General features: G+C 44.5%; 1 protein-coding gene across 2 annotated transcripts in view; it reads left to right on the top strand.

Annotated features, from left to right (window-relative positions):
• The window catches only part of hectd1 (HECT domain containing 1), a 29,143-nt gene extending 7,024 nt beyond the window's left edge, over positions 1-22,119 (top strand). The window contains exons 13-44 of one of the 2 annotated variants that reach the window (XM_028437310.1): positions 872-1,042; positions 1,111-1,333; positions 1,417-1,680; positions 1,753-1,964; positions 5,493-5,639; positions 5,716-5,810; positions 7,281-7,386; positions 7,502-7,636; positions 7,703-7,842; positions 9,691-9,903; positions 10,909-11,019; positions 11,112-11,278; positions 11,351-11,527; positions 12,105-12,809; positions 13,925-14,146; positions 14,261-14,394; positions 14,489-14,645; positions 14,703-14,773; positions 14,847-14,998; positions 15,099-15,153; positions 16,852-17,065; positions 17,142-17,224; positions 17,291-17,418; positions 18,326-18,527; positions 18,601-18,738; positions 19,146-19,618; positions 20,603-20,761; positions 20,826-20,904; positions 21,139-21,232; positions 21,295-21,445; positions 21,516-21,660; positions 21,737-22,119. In XM_028437310.1, the coding sequence (XP_028293111.1) occupies positions 872-1,042; positions 1,111-1,333; positions 1,417-1,680; positions 1,753-1,964; positions 5,493-5,639; positions 5,716-5,810; positions 7,281-7,386; positions 7,502-7,636; positions 7,703-7,842; positions 9,691-9,903; positions 10,909-11,019; positions 11,112-11,278; positions 11,351-11,527; positions 12,105-12,809; positions 13,925-14,146; positions 14,261-14,394; positions 14,489-14,645; positions 14,703-14,773; positions 14,847-14,998; positions 15,099-15,153; positions 16,852-17,065; positions 17,142-17,224; positions 17,291-17,418; positions 18,326-18,527; positions 18,601-18,738; positions 19,146-19,618; positions 20,603-20,761; positions 20,826-20,904; positions 21,139-21,232; positions 21,295-21,445; positions 21,516-21,660; positions 21,737-21,874 (5,661 nt within the window). In that variant the 3' untranslated portion in view covers positions 21,875-22,119. Of the gene's footprint in view, positions 1-871; positions 1,043-1,110; positions 1,334-1,416; positions 1,681-1,752; positions 1,965-5,492; positions 5,640-5,715; positions 5,811-7,280; positions 7,387-7,501; positions 7,637-7,702; positions 7,843-9,690; positions 9,904-10,908; positions 11,020-11,111; positions 11,279-11,350; positions 11,528-11,972; positions 12,810-13,924; positions 14,147-14,260; positions 14,395-14,488; positions 14,646-14,702; positions 14,774-14,846; positions 14,999-15,098; positions 15,154-16,851; positions 17,066-17,141; positions 17,225-17,290; positions 17,419-18,325; positions 18,528-18,600; positions 18,739-19,145; positions 19,619-20,602; positions 20,762-20,825; positions 20,905-21,138; positions 21,233-21,294; positions 21,446-21,515; positions 21,661-21,736 lie in introns of both variants that reach the window. The other variant, XM_028437309.1, reaches the window with a different exon arrangement.
• The last annotated feature ends 344 nt before the right edge of the window (positions 22,120-22,463 follow it).

The following is a 22,463-nucleotide window of genomic DNA, read 5'->3' as shown; positions in this document are numbered from 1 at the left end:
TATCCTGACATCTCTGTCAATCCCAGATCATCTGTTCTATGAAGCTGGTTACCAACAGGTTCACTTAACCTGGATCAGTGCGCTTACATCAAAAAGGGGTGGAGTTAGCAGTGTCTGACCAATCCCAAACAGAGCAGCCTACGTTAGCCTACATTAACATGGAGGAACAGACAAATATTGCTACCAAAGAAGAATAATTAAAATGTGAAGTAACACTGTTGGAAGGAAGGAATGCAGACACACTGAGTTAATGTGGAAACTAGAGAGATTCATCACATCATCAACGTTCACCATCATTACAGCACAGATGGGTTTAAAACAGTGGTTCTCAAACAGGGAACAAGTAACATCATAATAAATCAAAAATCTAAAACCAAATTAAACTAATTACCTGCATAAAAACAAATGTCAAAGTGTAGTAGTCGAAAATACAGGAAATAACCAAACGTCGTTTACAATCTGTGCCAAAAAGCATAAAAAACAGACTCTGTGAATCCAGGGCAAAGGTAGCTTTGATATTTTCTTTTTGGTTTGATGCCTCGGCCTGTCTATCCTGTGTGAGGGGCTGGCACGTAAACTTTTGTGGTCTAAAGAAAGTTTGTCTATTGTTCCACTCCATTTCACGTGCCGACGTAAATATTATTTTTACACTTACGTTCCATGCTACATTTTGTTCCCGCTCCATATCGTTATTAATTTCTTTGTATGTAGGCGTTTTGTAGTGTTAATGGTCTTTATTGTCAATGAAGAAGATTGGCATGAAACGGATGTCCTCCTGTTTGTCGTGCCCCAATAAGAGGAAAGCTTTGTAGTACAGTGACCTTTCGATACTGGAGGTGACTAAAAGGTTGTGAACTTGTGTGCGTGTCAGGATGATGACGACGGACACCTGCTGGCGCTGCAGATCATCAGAGACCTGGTGGATAAAGGAGGAGACGTGTTTCTGGACCAGCTTGCTCGTCTCGGAGTCATTAACAAGGTTTCCACGCTGGCCGGACCCACGTCTGACGACGAGAACGAGGACGAAACTAAACCAGAGAAGGTAGGAGACCTCAGACCTCACTTTTTAAAAACTCCAGAACATTGACTGAAGAGGCCGTGGGTCTGCAGGAGGAGGAGGCACAGGAGGACGCTCGTGAGATCCAGCAGGGGAAGCCATACCACTGGAGGGACTGGTCTATCATCAGGGGGAGGGACTGTCTGTACATCTGGTCTGACGCTGCTGCTCTGGAGCTGTCCAATGGATCCAACGGATGGTTCCGCTTCATCCTGGATGGGAAGTTGGCCACCATGTACTCCAGTGGCAGCCCCGAGGGAGGCTCTGACAGCTCAGGTACCACAATGATCAATAATCAATAATACTACTGTTATCAATAACAGTTAAAGCATTGATCGGGCATGGTGTGTGTGTATCAGAGTCTCGCAGTGAGTTCCTGGAGAAGCTGCAGCGAGCACGCTCTCAGGTGAAGGCTCTGAGCGTCAGTCAGCCTGTCCTGTCCTCTGTCAGTCCATCCAAACTGACGGTGGGGAACTGGTCCCTGACCTGTCTGAAGGACGGAGAGTTAGCCATCCACAACTCAGACGGACAGCAGGCCACCATCCTGAAGGAGGAGCTCCCAGGGTTTGTGTTTGAGTCCAACAGAGGAACCAAACACTCCTTCACCGCTGAGACCTCCCTGGGTCAGTCACAGACAGATGGCTCCTCCTTGTCTGTCCCTCACACCTCTAACCTGTTTATCTGTTTGTTTCCAGGCTCAGAGTTTGTGACTGGGTGGACTGGGAAGCGCGGCAGGAAGCTCCAGTCCAAGCTGGAGAAGACGAAACAGAAGGTGAAGCTGATGGCTCGCGAACTTTACGACGACCACTTCAAGGCTGTGGAGAGCCTCGCCAGAGGAGTTATGGTGACTCTGAGGAACATTTCCACTCAGTTGGAGGCAGCGTGGGAGCTGCACACACACAGACAGGTCTGTTAGACACATACTCACAGACAGGTCTGTTAGACACATACTCACAGACAGGTCTGTTAGACACATACTCACAGACAGGTCTGTTAGACACATACTCACAGACAGGTCTGTTAGACACATACTCACAGACAGGTCTGTTAGACACATACTCACAGACAGGTCTGTTAGACACATACTCACAGACAGGTCTGTTAGACACATACTCACAGACAGGTCTGTTAGACACATACTCACAGACAGGTTTGTTATTCACACACTCACAGACACAGACCGGTCTGTTAGTTACACACACACACAGACAGGTCTGGTTAGTTACACTTTCACAGACACAGACAGGTCTGGTTAGTTACACTTTCACAGACACAGACAGGTCTGGTTAGTTACACTTTCACAGACACAGACAGGTCTGGTTAGTTAGACTTTCACAGACACAGACAGGTCTGGTTAGTTAGACTTTCACAGACACAGACAGGTCTGGTTAGTTACACTTTCACAGACACAGACAGGTCTGGTTAGTTACACTTTCACAGACACAGACAGGTCTGGTTAGTTACACTTTCACAGACACAGACAGGTCTGGTTAGTTACACTTTCACAGACACAGACAGGTCTGGTTAGTTACACTTTCACAGACACAGACAGGTCTGGTTAGTTACACACTCACAGACACAGACAGGTCTGTTAGTTACACAGACAGGTTTGTTAGTTACACACACACACACGGATACATCTGTTAGTCTATTTTGCGATTATAACAATATTGCAATGTGATAAATGGTGTAATGACACTTCTTGCCTGATGAACAAACATGCAGAGTAAAAGCGGGCATACACTGTGCGATTTTTGGCAGATTTTTCACTCGTGCATCTCTTTTTGGGATAAGGCGAAGTCTCGGCTAAATCGTATGTCATGCATCATGTAATATACATGATGTAGTGTACATGGGATCACAAGAAGCGATTAATATCTCACGACCAGCTCCCAATCAACAATCGTATGGTCGTAAGTAAATCAAACTTGTCTGAAATCTTGGTCGTTCCTTGTGAGGGTATCGCTGTTGAGGCAGTGCCACGGGCAGGCTTACCTCAAACTCTCACACTACCCATGTGCGAATGAACACCGTAGGACTGCTGTAGAGTAAGGGTGCAACGATTAGTCGACATTGTCGACAAAAATCGATAACAGAATTAGTCACTGACAATTGTATTTCTCGACAATTGTCGGTTAGGTCATCGCCGTCTTTTTCAAGCTGTGGACAGAGCAGAACATTGTTATTCATGCGGAGTGGCTCATCGCACCGTCTATATATCTGTGCTCAGGGCTGTATGCACGTTACGGACAAGATTAGTGAGAGATGTGTTGTCAAAAACATTCCCACTGGTAAGAATGTCGTTGTTACCGGGAGCTCAGTGCTGTCAACGCCGCTCACAAACGTAGCTCCGTTCGTCACAGTCTACCTGAAGCTGTGACGAGCAGCGACACATCACGTACCGCTACTTGGTTAACACCAGACACCCACCCAACAAAGTAAACCAGTCTAAGTTCCTCCATCAGATCCATCCAAAGTTCCCACAAACACGGTGACGGTGTTCTACTGAAGCATGCTAAGCTAACCCACCGACACATAAGACTGAGCTAAGAGCTAACACTAACCAATGCATTAAAGGAATAGACCAAGTAAAATCTACTTGTCTTACTGTCATTAAACCACAAAGGGCCATCGATTTGTTTATGGTAAGATTTAACGCTTGTATGGAAGAAGAAGTACTTTGTGTGAAATAAATGTTAGCATAAATACTAATGTCAATATTAATCGGTCCCAACTTGTGAAATGCAATATATTTTACGTGTTCACAGACAAAGCTGCTCCCATTAGACAGTAATGTAACTTGTGATTATTACACCTAAATATCCTGAGTGATTAAATCATCAAGCTTGATCTGGTTTAATTATAGTAATCAGAGATATTTATCAACCTTAACTTTATGTAATTCATTAGATATAAACTAAACTAGATTCAGCAGCAATCGTTTATATTAAACAGTAAAAACACTAATGTAGTTGTTTTTGCTTTTCATGTGCTTTTTATTTTTTTAGAAAATAATTTCATTGTTAATGAGGAAATAAATTAATTATATACAATAACACTAATGGAATGACCAACATGCACAAACTTTTTAATGTGTAAATGCTATTACTGAAGCAGATTCTAGTGTCGATGTAATCATTTTACATTGTGTTTGTAAGGAATTTGCCCCAAAAAATTCAGACTGACCCGGGCCCGAACCATTACCCTAAATTGTAGGGTTGGGGTTAGCCCATGGGAAATCTCAGCATCAGTTAACCACCGAATACACACAAGTGGAACATAACCAGAACATAGAACCCAGTCCGTTACAGCATTGCAGACCAGACCAGGTGGCCCATGCGTGGAGCACAGACCTGACTGAAGCACCAACCATATTTGTTCCCTGTGCTCCAGCAGCAAGTGAGGAATGAGCAAAATCAGCAAATAATATTCAGTGAATATGAACGCTGAACAACAAAACACAACACAACACCGTCAATATCCCGTCCCACTACTAGCAGAAATCACTTTAGAAATGATACCACAACAATATAGAAGTGTTTTTGTGTTCATTACAAAATAATATTAATGAAATAGAGATTTAAAAAAATAAAAAATGAAGCCTGGCACAACAGCTGAGCGGGAAGATAAGGCCCGAAGTCGGTCTGGCTCGGACCAAGAATCTAAACTCTAGCCCCAAGCCAAATTTAAAAGATTGTAGCAACATAGAGCAAAAAAATTTATGATTTGTCATCAATAATTGATGACTAGTCCACTATTACAATAGTCATTAGTTGCAGCCCTCCTGTAGAGCACCGTCGGACCCCTGTAGAACACCATAGGACCCCTGTAAAGTTGACGGACTGTACTGCCCACGTTCCTCCAGCCAATTCCTGGTCCATCGCATTACCGCCTTTTTCTTTTTAAAGCTTTTTTTTTTACTTAGCGAGTGCTTCTCCACTTTCGTGTTCTTCTTCTGTTTTAATGGCGACACTTCAGAGTTATTATTCTTCTTCTAATTTGTACATTGCATTTCCGAAAACAAGACCCCGACGTGTATGACGGACAGTGTGAGCAGTCAGATCATGTCAGAGTGTTGGTCCGTATAGTGAGACCATGAATCGCGAGTTGAGCACATTTGAACTCTGCAATTGAGTCGCACAGTTTGAGCCGGAGCTGAGAACAACAATTGAAAAAATCACACGGTGTATGCCCGCCATAAGATCATTTACCTTACAACACACACGTATATTTGAATACAAATTAAATATCTTTAATGACTGTTTTCAATTTATTTTTTCCTGAAAAAGAAAAAGCTTTTTTTTTTTTAAAAGTGCAAAGACAATGGTAATGCAGCATTACTGTAGACTTAAGGTATTCCTTTATAAACCTGAAAATACTTGTTGTATTGATAGAGTGGAAACGTATGTGTGTGTGTGTGTGTGTGTGTGCACAGTGTGGTGAGAGCGAGAGCACGTGGAGGGATCTGATGAAGACGGCTCTGGAGAACCTGATCGTGGTGCTGAAGGATGAGAACACCATCTCCCCGTACGAGATGTGCAGCAGCGGATTGGTTCAGGCTCTGTTCACCGTGCTCAACAACGTCAGTGTGCAACACAATACGCTACACAACACTGTTTGTGTGTGTGTGTTAACAGTGTGTGTGTTTGTGTGTGCAGAGTGTGGAGCTGGACCTGAAACATGATTGTAAGCCTCTCATGGAGAGAATCAACGTCTTTAAAGCAGCTTTTAGCGAGAACGAAGATCATGAAAGGTAGTGACATCATCATCATCAGTGTTATTAATAGGGCATTATTGCCCCACCTTCCTCCTGTGATACAATGATCAATATGTTGGCGTGAGATTGCTTTTATTTTAGTTATTGATTTATCGATATTAGGGCTGGGATAAACAATTATTTTTTTAAACGTTTAATCTTGCGATTATTTTTTCGATGTATCGATTAATCTAATGATGAATTTTTCCAGTTCGATTCGACTTTATTCGATTATTGATTATCTCCCCATTAATTGACTAAAAGTAATTTATACATGTTGATTTACATATCTAAAATGAAAAAAAACACGAATTCCTTAAGATTGCAATATGTTTATTGTTCTTCAATTCAAAATTCCAAAATAAAGTTCAAGTGAGAATATAAAAGTACTAAATAATGCATTCAGAGTCAGAGGTAGCATTCAATAAAAAACTAAAAAGGCAGTGGGAGCTGGCAGCCTTTCATGTTTCATCAACCAACAGAATTTAAGATTTATGTTAAAAACACACAGGCCTAGCTTACTGAAAACAGTGCATCTTTTAGTTCTTCATTCACATGAAAACAACAACTTAACGTAATACACTCTGCCCCTCACATTTGTTTTAAACTAAAGTGTTTTTCCAACAAAAAATAAGAGAGAAGTTGGAAAATTATCAAATAAATATGGGGTTTTATAATGTAAAATTATAATAATGATGATGTAAATGATCTTGATCACAACATGAGCTGAAAATACAAGGGTCATTCTTGGTCCCACAGTAGGGGGGAGATGGCACGAAATGATAAAACTAGAGAAATAAATCTATTTAGGAGCTACTTAATACAGTTTTATTCCATTTATTTACAAAATCTGATTCTTTAAAATGTGTGTTATTACTCATTCATTCCATCATTATGATCTTTGTTCATATTTTAATCGTGAGAGCCATTTGATGTTATGCACACTGTTGTAAGGAGAATGTAGTTTTTTTCGTTGATGTCACAGCGGGTGTTTTCCTCCTTGTTCCATCGACGCGCTGCCGTCTGGTCACACCCGGGATAAAGAACGAGGGTTACGGGGAACAGCTACCTTCGCAGAATGAGTGTGTGCCTTCGCTGCCTTGCACGGAGGAGCCTCTCACGTTAGTTATTCTCTTGCGCCGCCATCTTTGTTTTGGTCAGACGATGCATCAGCGCGCATATTTTGCGTCAATTTATTTTTTGCGTTGATAACGACAACGCGTTGTCCTGGCCCTAATTGATATATTTATTCATGTCTGCATTTGTCAAGGAAGGCGGAGCCAAACGTAATTGAGAGAAAAGCTGCGGTGTTACACCTGAGTGAGGGGGGAGATAAAGGGTAAAGGAGTTAGGGAGGACAGGACACCTTATTTAAAGAGATTAAACGGAGGAATCTGCTGGTTTGTCTGACTTTTACTGTTACTGTGTCTGTGTGTTGTTGTGCGTGTAACTGTGTGTGTGTCTCAGTCGTCCTGCTGTGGCTTTGATCCGTAAGCTGATCGCTGTGTTGGAATCAATCGAGCGTTTACCTCTTCATCTGTACGACACTCCGGGATCATCATACAACCTGCAGGTGAGGCTCTGCCTCCTGTGTGTGTGTTTGTGCATGTGCGCGTAGAGACTCATACCTGTGTGTGTGTGTTTGTGCATGTGCGCGTAGAGACTCATACCTGTGTGTGTGTGTGTAGATCCTGACGCGGCGGCTACGTTTCCGTCTGGAGCGCGCTCCTGGAGAAACAGCTCTGATCGATCGTACCGGTCGGATGTTGAAGATGGAGCCACTGGCCACAGTGGAGTCTCTGGAGCAGTACCTGCTGAAAATGGTGGGAACCTGCAAACGCCACTAGGGACGTCACAGCCCTAACACCGCCCCCCTCTCTGTCCCACAGGTGGCAAAGCAGTGGTACGACTTTGAGCGCTCGTCCTTTGTGTTTGTGAGGAAGTTGAGGGAGGGGCAGAGCTTCACCTTCAGACACCAGCACGACTTTGACGAGAACGGCCTAGTCTACTGGGTTGGCACCAACGCCAAGTAAGTTCCGCCCACACAGGACGCCACAAGTCGAAATCTTGACTAAATTGCAATGCAGAAATTGTGGTCATCATGGTTCAATGTGATGGTTTTAACATTTGATCCTTGTTATCTGAACATTATTGATTGTATTGATTTCTTCTTTCATATAAGAGAAGACAAACTGGTGATGTCATCAGTCAAACTAACAATGCAGTAAAAGAGATGCATTGATAATTAAAAAAAAAAAAACCTAAATGGAGACTATAAATGTAAGAAAACAAACACAATATAACAAACTGAACCATCAATAATTTAGCAATATTTTTCAAACTGTTTCATACATGTTAGGAAAAGCTGCACAGACACAATGACGACTGTCCCTGAATGTTTAGAGCAGTGGTCTTCAAACTTTTAAAGTCCAAGATCCCTGACCTCCACCTTGGTGACGGCAAGATCTACTCAATGAAGTGTAAAAAAACTGATTTTACTGCCACGCTTTTTATTCAGGATAACTTTTTTTAAATTACATTAAATGCTTTGGTCCAACATTAAAAAATAAGGAATCCAAAACGCTATCTGTAACTGTGTGCCTGTTACACTGAAAGAATACATAGGACTGGGTTGACAGAAACATTAATCAGCCATAATGTATTTGTTATTTTTTTATTTATGTGATTATTATACATGTCCTATGTTTCATTTGTGTTCCGGGGAGTGGGTGGGTGGGGGAGGGTTACTATTGCAACAACACCATCAGTAGGGTAAAACTAACATGTCTCACGACGGTCTAATCCCGGCTCATATTCCCTATTAGTGGGTGAACAATCCAACGCTTGGTGAATTCTGCTTCACAATGATAGGAAGAGCCGACATCGAAGGATCAAAAAGCGACGTCGCTATGAATGCTTGGCCGCCACAAGCCACTTATCCCTGTGGTAACTTTTCTGACACCTCGGATCGTGAAGTCCCGAATCACACATGTATTGCGCAATTACACATGAATTAGCGGGATCTCCTGAGTCCTTGCTGCCCTCTGCTTGCTGCAACAGATGTGCAGCAAAACCGGAGGCAGTGGGGATTGCTGGACAGCAGATTGAGCTGAAGTCACACAGCGGAGCAGTTTCGGTGCAGATACGCATCCAGTGGAAATTCAGGGTCACACCCCGCAAATGATTGGTGCTCATGAGGAAATACCATTTCATCACATTGTTTATCCTTTACATAAGTGAACTAATGAACAGTTCATCACTGTTGTCATGCTGTGTGCTCTCTGACCAGAGCAATTGTGTGGATGAGGTGTCCCAGCAATCACACACTTTGCGATCGACAGGGAATGTTTCAAAGATCTACCAGTCGATCGCGATTGACAGGTTGGCAACCACTGGTTTAGAGCAACTCTGAAACATTTAAACAAATCCTTCATTTTGGAAAACAAAATTGGCATTTAACCATAATTGAGATTTTCAGTTCAAATGCTAAAGAAACAGACTAGTGACACCATTAGGGAGTTTAACACCAACATATAGAAAGAATAGGCTGCAGTACGTCCATTCATCTGCAGGGGTGTGATCCATTTACTAAATCAGGGGTCCCCAATCCTGGTCCTCAGGGGCCACTATCCTGTACTAAATGGTTAACAAAGCGTCTGTCCTTCATTTCACACTAACAGACATTCATTGTCTGTTCTTCATGTGATTGCTGCTATGACATGAGCGCAGCTTCAAAGAATTACTTGAGAACATTTGTTACAGAAAGTATTAAATACATTTTGATAAAGTTTCTTTTCATGTGTATTTTTTTACGTCAATAATCAACTCGTTTTCATCAATGCAATGAACAGTGTTTCACACGAGTCCTCCTGTGTAGGACGGCGTATGAGTGGGTGAACCCAGCCGCCTATGGCCTGGTGGTGGTAACGTCATCGGAGGGGCGGAACCTCCCGTACGGACGTCTGGAGGATATCCTGAGTCGCGACAGCTCCGCCCTCAACTGTCACACCAACGACGACAAGAATGCCTGGTTCGCCGTCGACCTGGGCCTCTGGGTCGTTCCCTCAGCGTACACTCTGAGACATGCCAGGTACGGAAACAAACATACCCACACTTAGGAGTGTGAAAAAAAAAGATTTTACGATATATCGCAATTTATTTATTTTTTTTTGGGGGGGGGGGGGAGGTATTTAATTAATATTTCTGTGTATTTGTGCAATATTTAACTGTTTACAATGCTTTCAATGTGTTGCATTGGTTACTTGATGCACTGATTTTATGATGGCAGTGTGTAATGCCTGCAATATTTATGTATGCACAGACATTTTATTTTCATATAATCTGTTCAGATCACTGTTAAAACTGACACAATAGGATAAATTATTTGTTCTTATTTATGTGCATTATCAGTAACTCAGGGTGATTTATCCTTAATGTTCTCACTTACAGTTGTCACAATGCAGTCATTATGTTGTCATGGTTACTTTGAGACTTCTACACAGTAGTTTCAGTGAAAAGAAACTTGTTGCACTATATTTTATGATGACAGTGTGTAACACTGCATTTTTTTATTTCAGTGAAAATGTGCAAAAACACTAATAATAAATGGGATGTTTTGAAGCAAATATTTTTGACTCAATTTGTCCTCTGAATGATCAATATCTTCTGATGAACATATACAGCAACTTGATTTTTCATCTCTACGTTTAATTTTGATATTAACTGGGTACAATATTGTATCGTGACCCAAGTATCGTGATACGTATTGTATTGCAAAATCCTTGCCAATACTCACCCCTACCCACACTCTGAGACACGCCAGGTAAGGAAACAAACGCACCCTGAAGCCCGAGGTTGGATGTGCCTAGAGATAGATATTGTATATCTCTGTTGATAATTGATCAATCTTTACAAAACGTGACTTAAGTCGGGTTCGTTCCTCAATTATTTTACGTTGTTTCATGTAGATCGGATCCAGATTGTGTATTTCATGGTGATGATAAAATGGGCGTGTCCACACAGTGTGACCTACTGTATGGTTAGTAAAGATATAAATTAGTTCCAATCTTTTAGTGTGTGTTTGTGTCTCTCACAGAGGTTACGGCCGCTCAGCCCTCAGGAACTGGGTGTTCCAGGTTTCCAAAGACGGTCAGAGTTGGATGACTCTGTACACACACGTGGATGACAGCAGTCTGAATGAACCAGGGTACGTCCTGTTCTTTGACCACGCCCATATCATGCTCACCTGTCTGTGTCTCACCTGTCTGTATGTGTCTCACCTGTCTGTCTTTGTCCCAGGTCCACAGCAACGTGGCCTCTGGATCCGTCCAAAGAAGAGAAGACAGGTTGGAGACACGTGAGGATCAAACAGACAGGAAAGAACGCCAGTGGACAGACCCACTACTTGTCTCTGTCTGGTCTGGAGCTCTATGGGACGGTCACCGCTGTGTGTGAGGACCAGCTGGGTGAGTCACACACACATCTCCCCCCACCCCCACATGGGTCTGTGTCTAACATGTCCTCCTGTCTGTCTCCAGGTAAGGCGGTGAAGGAGGCAGAGGCGAACCTGCGGCGTCAGCGGCGCTTGTTCCGCTCTCAGGTGATGAAGTTCATTGTTCCTGGAGCTCGAGTTGTTCGAGGGATCGACTGGAAGTGGAGGGACCAGGACGGAAACCCCTCAGGAGAGGGGACGGTCACCGGGGACGCCCACAACGGTATGCTTTATTCTGAAAGGACACGTACAGGAAACACAAACGATCAGCTGCTGTCAGGGTTAACATAGGTCACATGACTACTTTGTCCCAACTAACCTGTTTGTCTCTCAGCCTGTCGGTCCTCCTGTCTGTCTCTCAGCTTGTCTATATTCCTCCTGTCTTTTTCTCAACCTGTCTGCCTGTCTGTCTGTCCTCTTGTCTGTCTCTCACTTTGTTTGTCTTTCGCTTTGTCTGTCGCTTAGCCTGTCTGTCCTCCTGTCTGTTTCTTAGCCCGTCTGTGTGCCTGTCCGTCTCTCAGCCTGTCTGTCCTGCTGTTTGTCTCTCAGCCCGTCTGTCCTCCTGTCTGTCCTGCTGTTTGTCTCTCAGCTTGCCTGTCTCTCAGCCTGTCTGTCTCTCAGCCTGTCTGTCTCTCAGCCTGTCTGTCCTCCTGTCTGTGTTCCTACAGGATGGATCGATGTAACCTGGGACTCTGGCGGTTCTAACTCTTACCGTTTGGGCGCTGAGGGGAAGTTTGACCTGAAGCTGGCTCCAGGGTTCGACCCCGAGTCACCCAAACCTGTTTCATCCGCTGTTTCAGGCCCCGCCTCCTGCGTGATGCCGGCGGCCGGTGGCTCCGCCCCTTCCACGTGGGGCTGCGTGCTAAAAAATAACTGTCCCGACAAGAGCGGGGCATCGTGCAGCAGGAAGGGCAGCAGCAGCTCGGTGTGCAGCGTGGCCTCGTCCTCCGACATCAGCCTGGGCTCCAGCGCCGGGCTACGCATGGAGCGCCGCGCCGAGGGGCTGCTGTTGGACCACGGCGCCGGGCCGGGCAGCATCGCCCTCGCCGACGGCCACCCGCAGGAGCCCGTCGTCGTTCTATCCACCGCCACAGAAGGCTCCGCCTCCAGCTCCGGGACGCTCACCGCCGACACAGATGAGTCCAGGAACAAGGAGGAGGGGGTGGACGCCGCGAGCGCCATCTCCATGGGTCTGGTTAGCGTTAGCTCGCCAGATGTCAGCTCCGTCTCCGAGGTGTCCGGTAAGGACGCCCCATCCCAGCGGCCGCTCTGCTCCACCGCCAACGCCCGCCTGTCCGTCAGTTCGCTGCTGGCAGCTGGCGCCCCCATGAGCTCCAGCGCCAGCGTTCCCAACCTGTCGTCCAGGGAGGCCAGCCTCATGGAGTCATTCGTACGCAGAGCGCCAAACATGTCCCGCACCAACGCCACCAACAACATGAACCTGAGCCGCAGCAGCAGCGACAACAACACAAACACCCTGGGACGCAACGTCATGAGCACTGCCAGTGAGTTACTGACACACTACAGACACACACTACTGAAGTACTACTGACACACATGTACTACTGAAACACACTGCTAGTGTCACATGCACTACTGACAGACTACTGACACGCACACTACTGACATCTGCTACTGACAGATGGGTCATTCCAACTAATGTTCAGGACATCCCACGCACTTTGGTGTAAAACAAATTCAGAATTTTTCACCAATTGTTCCTTAATTATTCAATATTTAGACTGTAATTGTTTTCTTTGATCTGATGAATACGTTGAGATATGGACAATATAGTGAGGGAAGTATGTGTCCTTATTTTTTTTCCTATTTTCAGCTTCCAATATCTCAGGAACTCTAGCACGTAGAAGAGGTAAATGTGGTATATGAATACAGCCCCACCTACTCTCTCAGATTATAGAAAAAGATCATATCTGGTGAGTGTGTGTTTGGGCCTTCAGTAAACAACTTAGCATATGCCTCAGCTCCCTGTAATTTGGAGCTATGAACATAGACTGTACACATCACTGGGTGACACGCTCTGGAAATTTTTTTTTTAACTATTTTTATTGGCCCATAACTGCATGTGGGAATGTAAGAAAACATCTGTATCTGTAGTATAAAGGTTACTCTTTGTTGTGATATCAACTAGTTTTCGTTATGGAACTTTTTTTTTATTTTTATTTTGGACCCAAACTTTGGGTTATTTCAGATTAACTGAATATCAATCAATCAATCTTTTATTTGTATAGCGCCAAATCATAACCAATGGTATCTCAAGACACTTTACAGTAGAACAGTCTTAATATTGAATATTGAAAAATTTTCACAGTGTGCCTATTAAATGATCATGGAAGAATTCTTTTTTTTTTTTTTTTTTTTGACCTGGACATTTGTTGAAATGACCCAGAAACTACTGATGACACATTTGTCCCAGTGTTTCAGTGAAACTAGTAGTCAGTGCCTTTGCGTTACAGACTGCTGCACTGACTGTTATTAATGAGTGGAGTGTGTCTGTGTCACCATTCATCACACTCGCTGCTGTTGCCCTTTTTTATCTTCTTTTTTTTAGAAAATGGTACGACTTCAAATGTGTGTGTCTGTCTGTGTGTGTGTGTCACAGCCTCTCCTCTGATGGGTGCTCAGAGCTTTCCTAACCTCACCACCACCGGCACCAACTCCACCGTCACCATGTCCACCTCTATCGTGACCAGCAGTAACAACGTCGCCACAGCAACCACAGGACTGTCAGTGGGACAGTTGCTAAGCAACACCCTGACGACCAGCCTGACGTCCACGTCCAGCGAGAGCGACACGGGACAGGAGGCGGAGTTCTCGCTCTATGGTGGGAACGTAACACACCTGTTACCATAGCAACCGTGGAGGGGGGGTTTTTTTTGGAAGGGAGGGACTGTTTGATCACAACACTGTGTTAACGGATGTGATGCTCTGCCCTCAGACTTCCTGGACAGTTGCCGTGCCAACACGTTGTTAGCAGAGCTGGACGATGAGGAGGACCTCCCTGAACCTGACGACGATGATGACGAGAACGAAGACGACAATCAGGAGGACCAGGAGTACGAGGAGGTCCTGGTACGATCCTGATTTCACTGTGAAGTGACAGTCAGTGAGCCCTGCTGACGTGTGTGTGTGTGTGTCCGTGTGTGTGTGTCCGTGTGTCCATCAGGAGGAGGAGGAGTATGAAACCAAAGGAGGACGTAGGAGGACATGGGACGACGACTTCGTCCTAAAGAGACAGTTCTCTGCTCTGGTTCCTGCGTTCGACCCCCGACCAGGAAGGACTAACGTACAGCAGACCACCGACCTGGAAATCCCCACACCAGGTACTGCACACCCTCAGTTAAACACACACACACACATACTAATGAAGTGTGTTTCAGGGACTCCTCGCTCAGAGGTCCAGGAGGAGGTGGAGTGTGCTCCTTTTCCTCACCTAGCCCTCACTCTGAAGGTAACCTCATTCATTCCCATCATCCTGATTGTTAGCGTCCCCGCTGCATGCTGATTGGCTGTGGTCTGTCCAGGTGTCAGGTCTGGGGACGAACCGTGAGGTGGAGCTGCCTCTGTCCAACTACAGGTCCACCATCTTCTTCTATGTACAGCGCCTGCTGCAGCTCTCTTGTAACGGCTCCGTGAAGACCGACAAACTGAGACGCATCTGGGAACCCACGTACACGTAAGACCTCATGGGGTGGGGCTTAGGGACTGTAGGGATTTTAGATTTCATGGTAAATATTAGCCTATATTTCCCATGTCTAATGTGTGTTTGTGTGTAGGATCATGTACAGGGAGCTGAAGGACTCGGAGAAGGAAAAGGAAAGCAGTAAAATGGTGAGAGCTGCATTAGCTTAGCATATGTTTAGCATTAGCCTAGCAATATATTAACATTATCTTAGCATTTGCCTAGCATTAACATTCACCAATCATGAGCTAGCATTAGCAGTAGTCTAGCATTATCTTAAAGGTCCTATATCATGCAAATCAACTTTTTTGAGCTTTTAACCTTTTTACAATGTTAATTCCTCATCAAAAACACCCCCAAAGTATTATTCGGATTCCTTCCTGCATCTCTGAGAAATCCTCAATAATCATGCTCACTGAGCTGCTTCTTTGCCCTCTTCTGAAAAACTAGCGGTTCAAATTCTAGTGACGTCGCTAGAGTTCTGAACCGTCCCCTCCAGTAAGTGCGTGTTGCTGGTGCCGTGCCTCCACAGTGAACATACACGTCCATTTTCTCTGGTGCTAGAGGCATGCAGGCGACCGAGAAACATCTGTTTGGATGGTCATTGTCCTTTCTTATCCAGTCTGCACAGGGAAAAGAAACGGCCTTTGTTTTTGTACCAAAAGATAATATCTGGTAACAGAAAATACGTGTTCGACTGCGAAAGTCCTTGGAATTAGTTCAAACTTCCTAAAGAAAAGTCTACTCGCCAGAAGTGGTTGGAATTCATCTTTGTGAGCACGCAACACACCATCCAGCATACGTTAGTCTGTGACCGTCACTTTAGAGAAGACTGCTTGGCGAACTTTGGCCAGCTCCAAAGTGGATTGTCAAGTAAATTATTTCTTCAAACAGCAGTGATTCCCACAATAAAACCCACTGATGGAGAGGCCAGAGCCGTAAGTAAAATAAACCTCTCACGAGATGTTAGCCATACTCACTTCTTTGTTTTTATTTGAAATACATTCTCTGGAACCGTTTACAAAGTTTTGTGGGCGGGCCTGTTGCCCATGCTGCCGGGGCTCTAGGGCTACGTCATGAAATGAGAGGCACTCACACGGGGAGAGGCGGTGTTCCGAGAAACCGTGCGTCTCAACTTCCGGGTTGAAAGAAAATAAGTCATATTTTTAATAAATTAGTATTTTATTTTGCTAAATGTAAAATATTACCCATATGTGGCTGTAGTTGATTTTGGAAGGTCTTAATATAGCATGATATTGGACCTTTAAGCATTAGCACAATATTAAGATGAGTATTATCTCAGCATAATCATAGTATTAGCTTAGCATTAGCATTAACCTAGAATTAGTTTAACATTAGCTTAACATTAACTTAGCATTGGCCTAGCACTGGATTAGCATTAACCTTGCATTAATTTAACATTAGTTTAGCATTAATTTGGCATTAGTCTAACAATAGAATTGAATGGCATTAGCCTACCATTAGCACCGTATTAGGATTGTCATTAGTCTTTCACTTTCATTTTATTATAATGTTAGCATTAGGTTAGCATTAGCACTGAATTAGCATTAACCTAGCACTACTTTAATATTATTTTCGCATTAGCTTAGCCTTCTGCATCCTCACTAATGAGCTGTATTACAGTCTGTCACATAATGTGATGTAGTAATAAAACATCACATTTTTTAGTGCTTTTAAAAATCAACAACTTAAGATGTTTACAAAGGAAAAGAAGGAACAAACCCTTAAACTTTAGACAGATTAAAGAACAGGTGAAGTGTTAATGGAGGTTAGGAATGCCTGTTTAACATGAGATCACATTGTCCTTTGACTTCCAACCTTCTCAGGACTTCTGTGAGCATGAGGTCGGGGGTCGATCGGGTGGTCTGAGCCCGGGCTTGTCAAATCAGAGCAGTGAGATCCTGGGGGTGAACAGAGAGTCGGCTCAGGCTAAAGCAGGAAGTGGTCAGAGCGCCTCCTGTGGAGTGGAGGATGTACTGCAGCTGCTCCGCATCCTTTACATCATAGGAGGAGACGACAGGACACACACGCTGCAGGAGGGTATGCACGCACACACACATTGTGTGATCAGTAAGGTTTAGTGTGTGTGTGACACTGTGTGTGTGTGTGTGTTCAGATGTGGATGAACTACAGTTTAATGCGTCTCCTGAAGAATTCACCAGCAAGAAGATCACAACCAAGATCCTTCAGCAGATCGAGGTGTGTGTGTGTGCGCCTGTGTGTGCGTGTGCACGTGTGTGTAATTAAGCTCCGCCCCTCCCACAGGAACCGTTGGCCCTGGCCAGCTCAGCTCTCCCTGAATGGTGTGAGCAGCTCACCTCCAAGTGTCCTTTCCTCATTCCCTTTGAGACCAGACAGCTGTACTTCACCTGCACCGCCTTTGGAGCCTCCAGGTGTGTGTGTGTGTATGAACGTTAGAGCTGCAACTAACGATTATTTTTGTCGTTGACTAATCTATTGATTATTTTTTCGATTTGTCCACTAGTCAGATCCACCCAAAGTTCCACAAACACGGGCACAGAGATGAACCTGTAGCAACGATTATGAACTGTAAACTCAACTAAAACTAACTATGCTAAGCTAACACACCGACACGCAGACTGGGCTAAGAGCTAATGCTAACCACTCCATATAAGGAATAGACCAAGTAAATAGATTAAAAAAAAAACACATTTTACCGTCATAAAGCCAAAGAGAGCCATCGATTTGTTTATGGTAAGATTTAACACTTGCGTGGAAGGAGAAAAGCTAAACATGTCACATGTTGTGTGAAATGTTAGCATAAATACTAATGTCACTATTTCATGTGTTCACAAGACAAACCTTGTGTAACTTTATGTTACTCATTATCAAGTATGAAATAAACAAGATTCATCGGCAGTAAAAACACTATTGGAGTTATTTGTGCTTTTCATGTGCTTTTTTTTTAGAAAATTATTTCATTTCAAGTGAGGAAAGAAATAATTGCATATACAATAACACTTATTGTGATCCACATGCACAAATATATTCCGTAAAATATCAGCTCATGAGCTCTTTGAGTCAGTAGCTATTGTATCCTTTTTTAATGTGTCTAGTGTTGATGTATTCAGATTTATTTGTGTTTGTAAGGAACCTGTTTGTTTACGCTAAGTTGTGAATTTTTACAAATAGTTTTTATTTATCGTGATTTTTGTCATTATCGTGACAATCCCAGAAATTATCGAGATATTTTTTTTTAGTTAATATTGCCCATCTCTAGTTGACAGTATTGATTATTTCAACTAATCATTGCACGTGTGTAAATGTGTTTGTGTGCAGAGCCATTGTGTGGCTGCAGAACAGACGTGAAGCGACGATGGAGCGAACGCGTCCGTCCACTACAGCGCGGCGTGATGACCCGTCAGAGTTCAGAGTGGGACGCCTCAAACACGAGAGGGTCAAAGTTCCTCGAGGGGATGCCATGATGGAGTGGGCCATGTCTGTGATGCAGCTCCACTCAGACAGGAAGTCAGTGCTGGAGGTGAGCACAACCTCTGACCCTCACACAGCAGAGTGATGCTGATTGGCTACTGACCGTCTGTGTGTGTGTCTAGGTGGAGTTTCAGGGGGAGGAAGGAACTGGTCTGGGTCCCACGCTAGAGTTCTACGCTCTGATTGCTGCTGAGTTCCAGAGGACGTCTCTGGGAATCTGGCTCTGTGACGACGACTTCCCCGACGACGAGTCTCGACAGGTGAGTCAGACGGACAGGAAGTAGTCTGTGAGATGGACAGGAAGATCCCCAATAGGGAAGTCAGTTTAAAACCTGCCTTTTCCCCTCACCTCTCCTCCTGTTGTTGACCCACAGTTCTCTTGTTCTCGTCCTCCCATGTTATATGTGATTGTCTTTTTACGTTTCTTTGGACGAGATGAAACTTAAATAAAATGTTGTTGATCTGTGACATGTGCAATGACAAATAAAGCTGATTTTGAGTAGTTTGTTAGACGGACAGGAAGTAGTGTGTTAGACAGCAAGTAGTCCGTGAGACGGACAGGAAGTAGTCTGTGAGACAGGAAATAAATAGTCAGACAGAAACGTGGTTTCCTGGTGTTGCATCACAATCTTTGACCTGTTAGATTTAATGTGTGTGTGTGTTCCAGGTGGACCTGGGTGGGGGTCTGAAGCCTCCAGGTTTCTATGTGCAGCGCTCCTGTGGTCTGTTTCCTGCTCCATTTCCTCAGGACAGTGAGGAAATGGAGCGCGTGGTGAAGCTCTTCCACTTCCTGGGCATCTTCCTGGCCAAGTGCATCCAGGACAGCCGATTGGTGGACCTACCAGTGTCCCCGCCCTTCTTCAAGCTGCTGTGCATGGGCGACATCAAGTCCAACATGAGCAAGCTGCTGTACGCCCCACGTCGCTCCCCTCAGCACAGTGAGCGCTGCCCCCCCACACACACCCCCCTGCTGCTCAGTGAGCACCAGTCTGAGGCGTCAGAGGAGGAAACCTTCTCTGTGGACAGCTTTGACTCTGACTGTAAGTCTGAGTTCATCATGGACCCCCCTAAACCTAAACCTCCAGCCTGGTACCACGGCCTGCTGAGCTGGGACGACTTCACACTAGTTAACACACACAGGTTAGTCTCACTCGCACACATACACACTCCGTGCACTTCAGAGGAGCATTAAGAAGCCCTTTTTTATCTTCTGGTCACAGTAAACAATGCTTTATATTTTTAAAGCATCTGAAACTGCAATTTATTTCGGTATTATTCCTTACCTAACTAACCATGTGTGTCTTGTTGGACAAAAAATGAAAACAACTGTTTCTAAACATGTGCTTTATTCTTCAATATAAACATATACAACATGCAAACAAGGTATAAAGTATATGGAGCTGTAGATAACATAACGTCATGTCTGCTCCTCTGGTAGCCTCCACAGCTGTTAATGAAACACACACACTGTAGGTACAGAGACGAGGCAGTAGTAGTGATGATAACAGAAAACACGCATCTTTTGTCTGTGATTAACTCCTCTTTGGCGGTGCTTCATGTGGTGCAACCATGAAAGAAAAGAATAAAACTCTGGTACTTTTAGTCCGTCTCGGTTCTCTCTTTGACTCGATCCATGAACTCTGGTATCGCTACACTAAAAGTTGAAACATGGCGGTGTTGATTGGAAAAGGCAGTGACCAGGGCTGATTTTTTCCTGTTTACACAAAAGTAAAACACACTCAGTATAGAGCCCTTTCACATAGAGCTGCTGTTTAATTTGTACGTTGCAGGTAGTTGTAGTTCAGGGTTTTCATGATAAAGAAAGATGTGAAACAAATGTTGCTACAATACAGAGGTTGGTTTGATATGTTTGTTAAAGTTGTTTTTTTATTATTATTATAATGAGAAATTAATATTGTAAATTGGAACATTTTTAGGTTTTATTATTTGCCATTTATTACCACACAAAAGTATTAAAATTTGGTACTGTTGAGTACCGATACTGATACACAGGTACTGAGTATCGGTTCAAATATGAAAGGGAACCATCCCTACAGGTTATACACACACCCTCTTTCTCACTAACTCTGTCTGCCTGTCTGTCTTTGTTTGTCTCTGTCTCAGAGCTGTGTTCCTGAAGCAGATGAAGGATCTGGTCCAAAGGAGGAGACAGATCCTCAGCAGTTCAAGTCTGTGTGAGGATGACAAGAACACTCGTCTACAGGAGCTGATGCTGAGGAACCCTCTGGGCTCTGGACCACCACTCATCATCGAGGACCTGGGGTAAGAAACGCTGTTATCGTGTTACCACGGTAACGGGAGTATAACTATGGGCCTGTCTTTGTAGGTTGAACTTCCAGTTCTGTCCATCCTCCAAAGTCCACGGGTTTTCTGCTGTGGACCTGAAGCCCAACGGAGACGATGAGGTGTGTGTGTGTGTGTGTGTGTGTGTGTGTGTGTGTGTGTGTGTGTGTGTGTGTGTGTGTGTGTGTGTGTGTGTGTGTGTGTGTGTGTGTGTGTGTGTGTGTGTGTGTGTGTGTGTGTGTGTGTGTGTGTGTGTGTGTGTGTGTGTGTGTGTGTGTGTGTGTGTGTGTGTGTGTGTGTGTGCACCACGTGCGCATGTTATTCACATGTTGTGTGCTCAATGTGTGTGTGTGTAGATGGTAACGTTGGAGAATGCTGAGGAGTACGTGGAGCTGATGTTTGACTTCTGTATGCATACGGGAATCCAGAAACAGATGGAGGCCTTCAGAGGTACACACACACACACACGAACACGCACACAGAGACAGAGACCGGATGTCTGTGTGTTTCAGAGGGCTTTAACCGTGTGTTCCCGATGGAGAAGCTGAGCTCCTTCAGTCATAAAGAGGTCCAGATGATCCTCTGTGGTAACCAATCACCTTCCTGGACCGCTGATGACATCACTAACTACACCGAGCCAAAACTGGGCTACACCAGGGACAGGTGAGTCATACACACACACACACACAGGTACAGGCGTGTGACTGACAGCTCTGTGGCTTCGCCCCCTCAGCCCTGGCTTCCTTCGATTCGTTCGTGTCCTCTGCTCTATGTCATGTGACGAGAGGAAGTCCTTCCTGCAGTTCACCACAGGCTGCTCCACGCTGCCCCCCGGGGGCCTGGCCAACCTGCACCCCCGCCTCACCATCGTCAGGAAGGTAAGGACGGCGCGCTCTGATTGACTTATGCCCGTGTGACGTGAGTATGGGCTCTGATTGGCTGTTTTTCCTCTAGGTGGACGCCACAGACCTGAGCTACCCATCAGTGAACACGTGTGTGCACTACCTGAAGCTGCCTGAGTATTCATCAGAGGACATCATGAGGGAGAGGCTGCTCACCGCCACCATGGAGAAAGGCTTCCACCTCAACTGAGCCAATCAGAGGGGAGGGGGAGGGGCTTACAGCCGCAGCAGGCTGGGATTGGTCCATGTAGCCTTGTCCTCTGAGCGTGTGTGTCTGAATGTCTGTGTATATCTGACTGTGTGTGTGTGTGTGTGTGCGTGCAGCTCTCTTGTATTTTCTTTGTACATTATAAACTTTATTTAACTGCAGTTTGAGGTTAAACAGATATTTTCAAATGTGTCGCTGAAGAAGAATCATTAAATTGTTTGCAAAGAGTCGACTCAGTCTGTCTCTGCTCTTCACACTACACCCACACTACAGACAATCACACATGCATGGACAACAGAGATGCTCTTGGACTGGTGCATCATGGGAAATGTAGTTTACAACTTATGTTCAGCAGCTGAGGAACATCAATCTGAGAAAAATAAACGGGTTTCTAACACTTCTCTGAATGAAACTACCAACCTTCTGTTAAAATCTGCCTCATTGGGCTGTGGCTACAAATGTAGCTCACCTCCACCATCCTGAGAGGGAAAACATCAGATTTATTATAAATATACGCAAAAAAATGGTCATTGAAAAGAAAATGACCAATAAGGAGCAAAGCTTCTTAACT

Source organism: Gouania willdenowi, chromosome 22, assembly GCF_900634775.1.
Source record: "Gouania willdenowi chromosome 22, fGouWil2.1, whole genome shotgun sequence".
NCBI lineage: Eukaryota > Metazoa > Chordata > Actinopteri > Blenniiformes > Gobiesocidae > Gouania > Gouania willdenowi.
The sequence above is the reverse complement of the archived record's forward strand: the minus strand, read 5'-3'. Positions and strand labels throughout refer to the sequence as shown.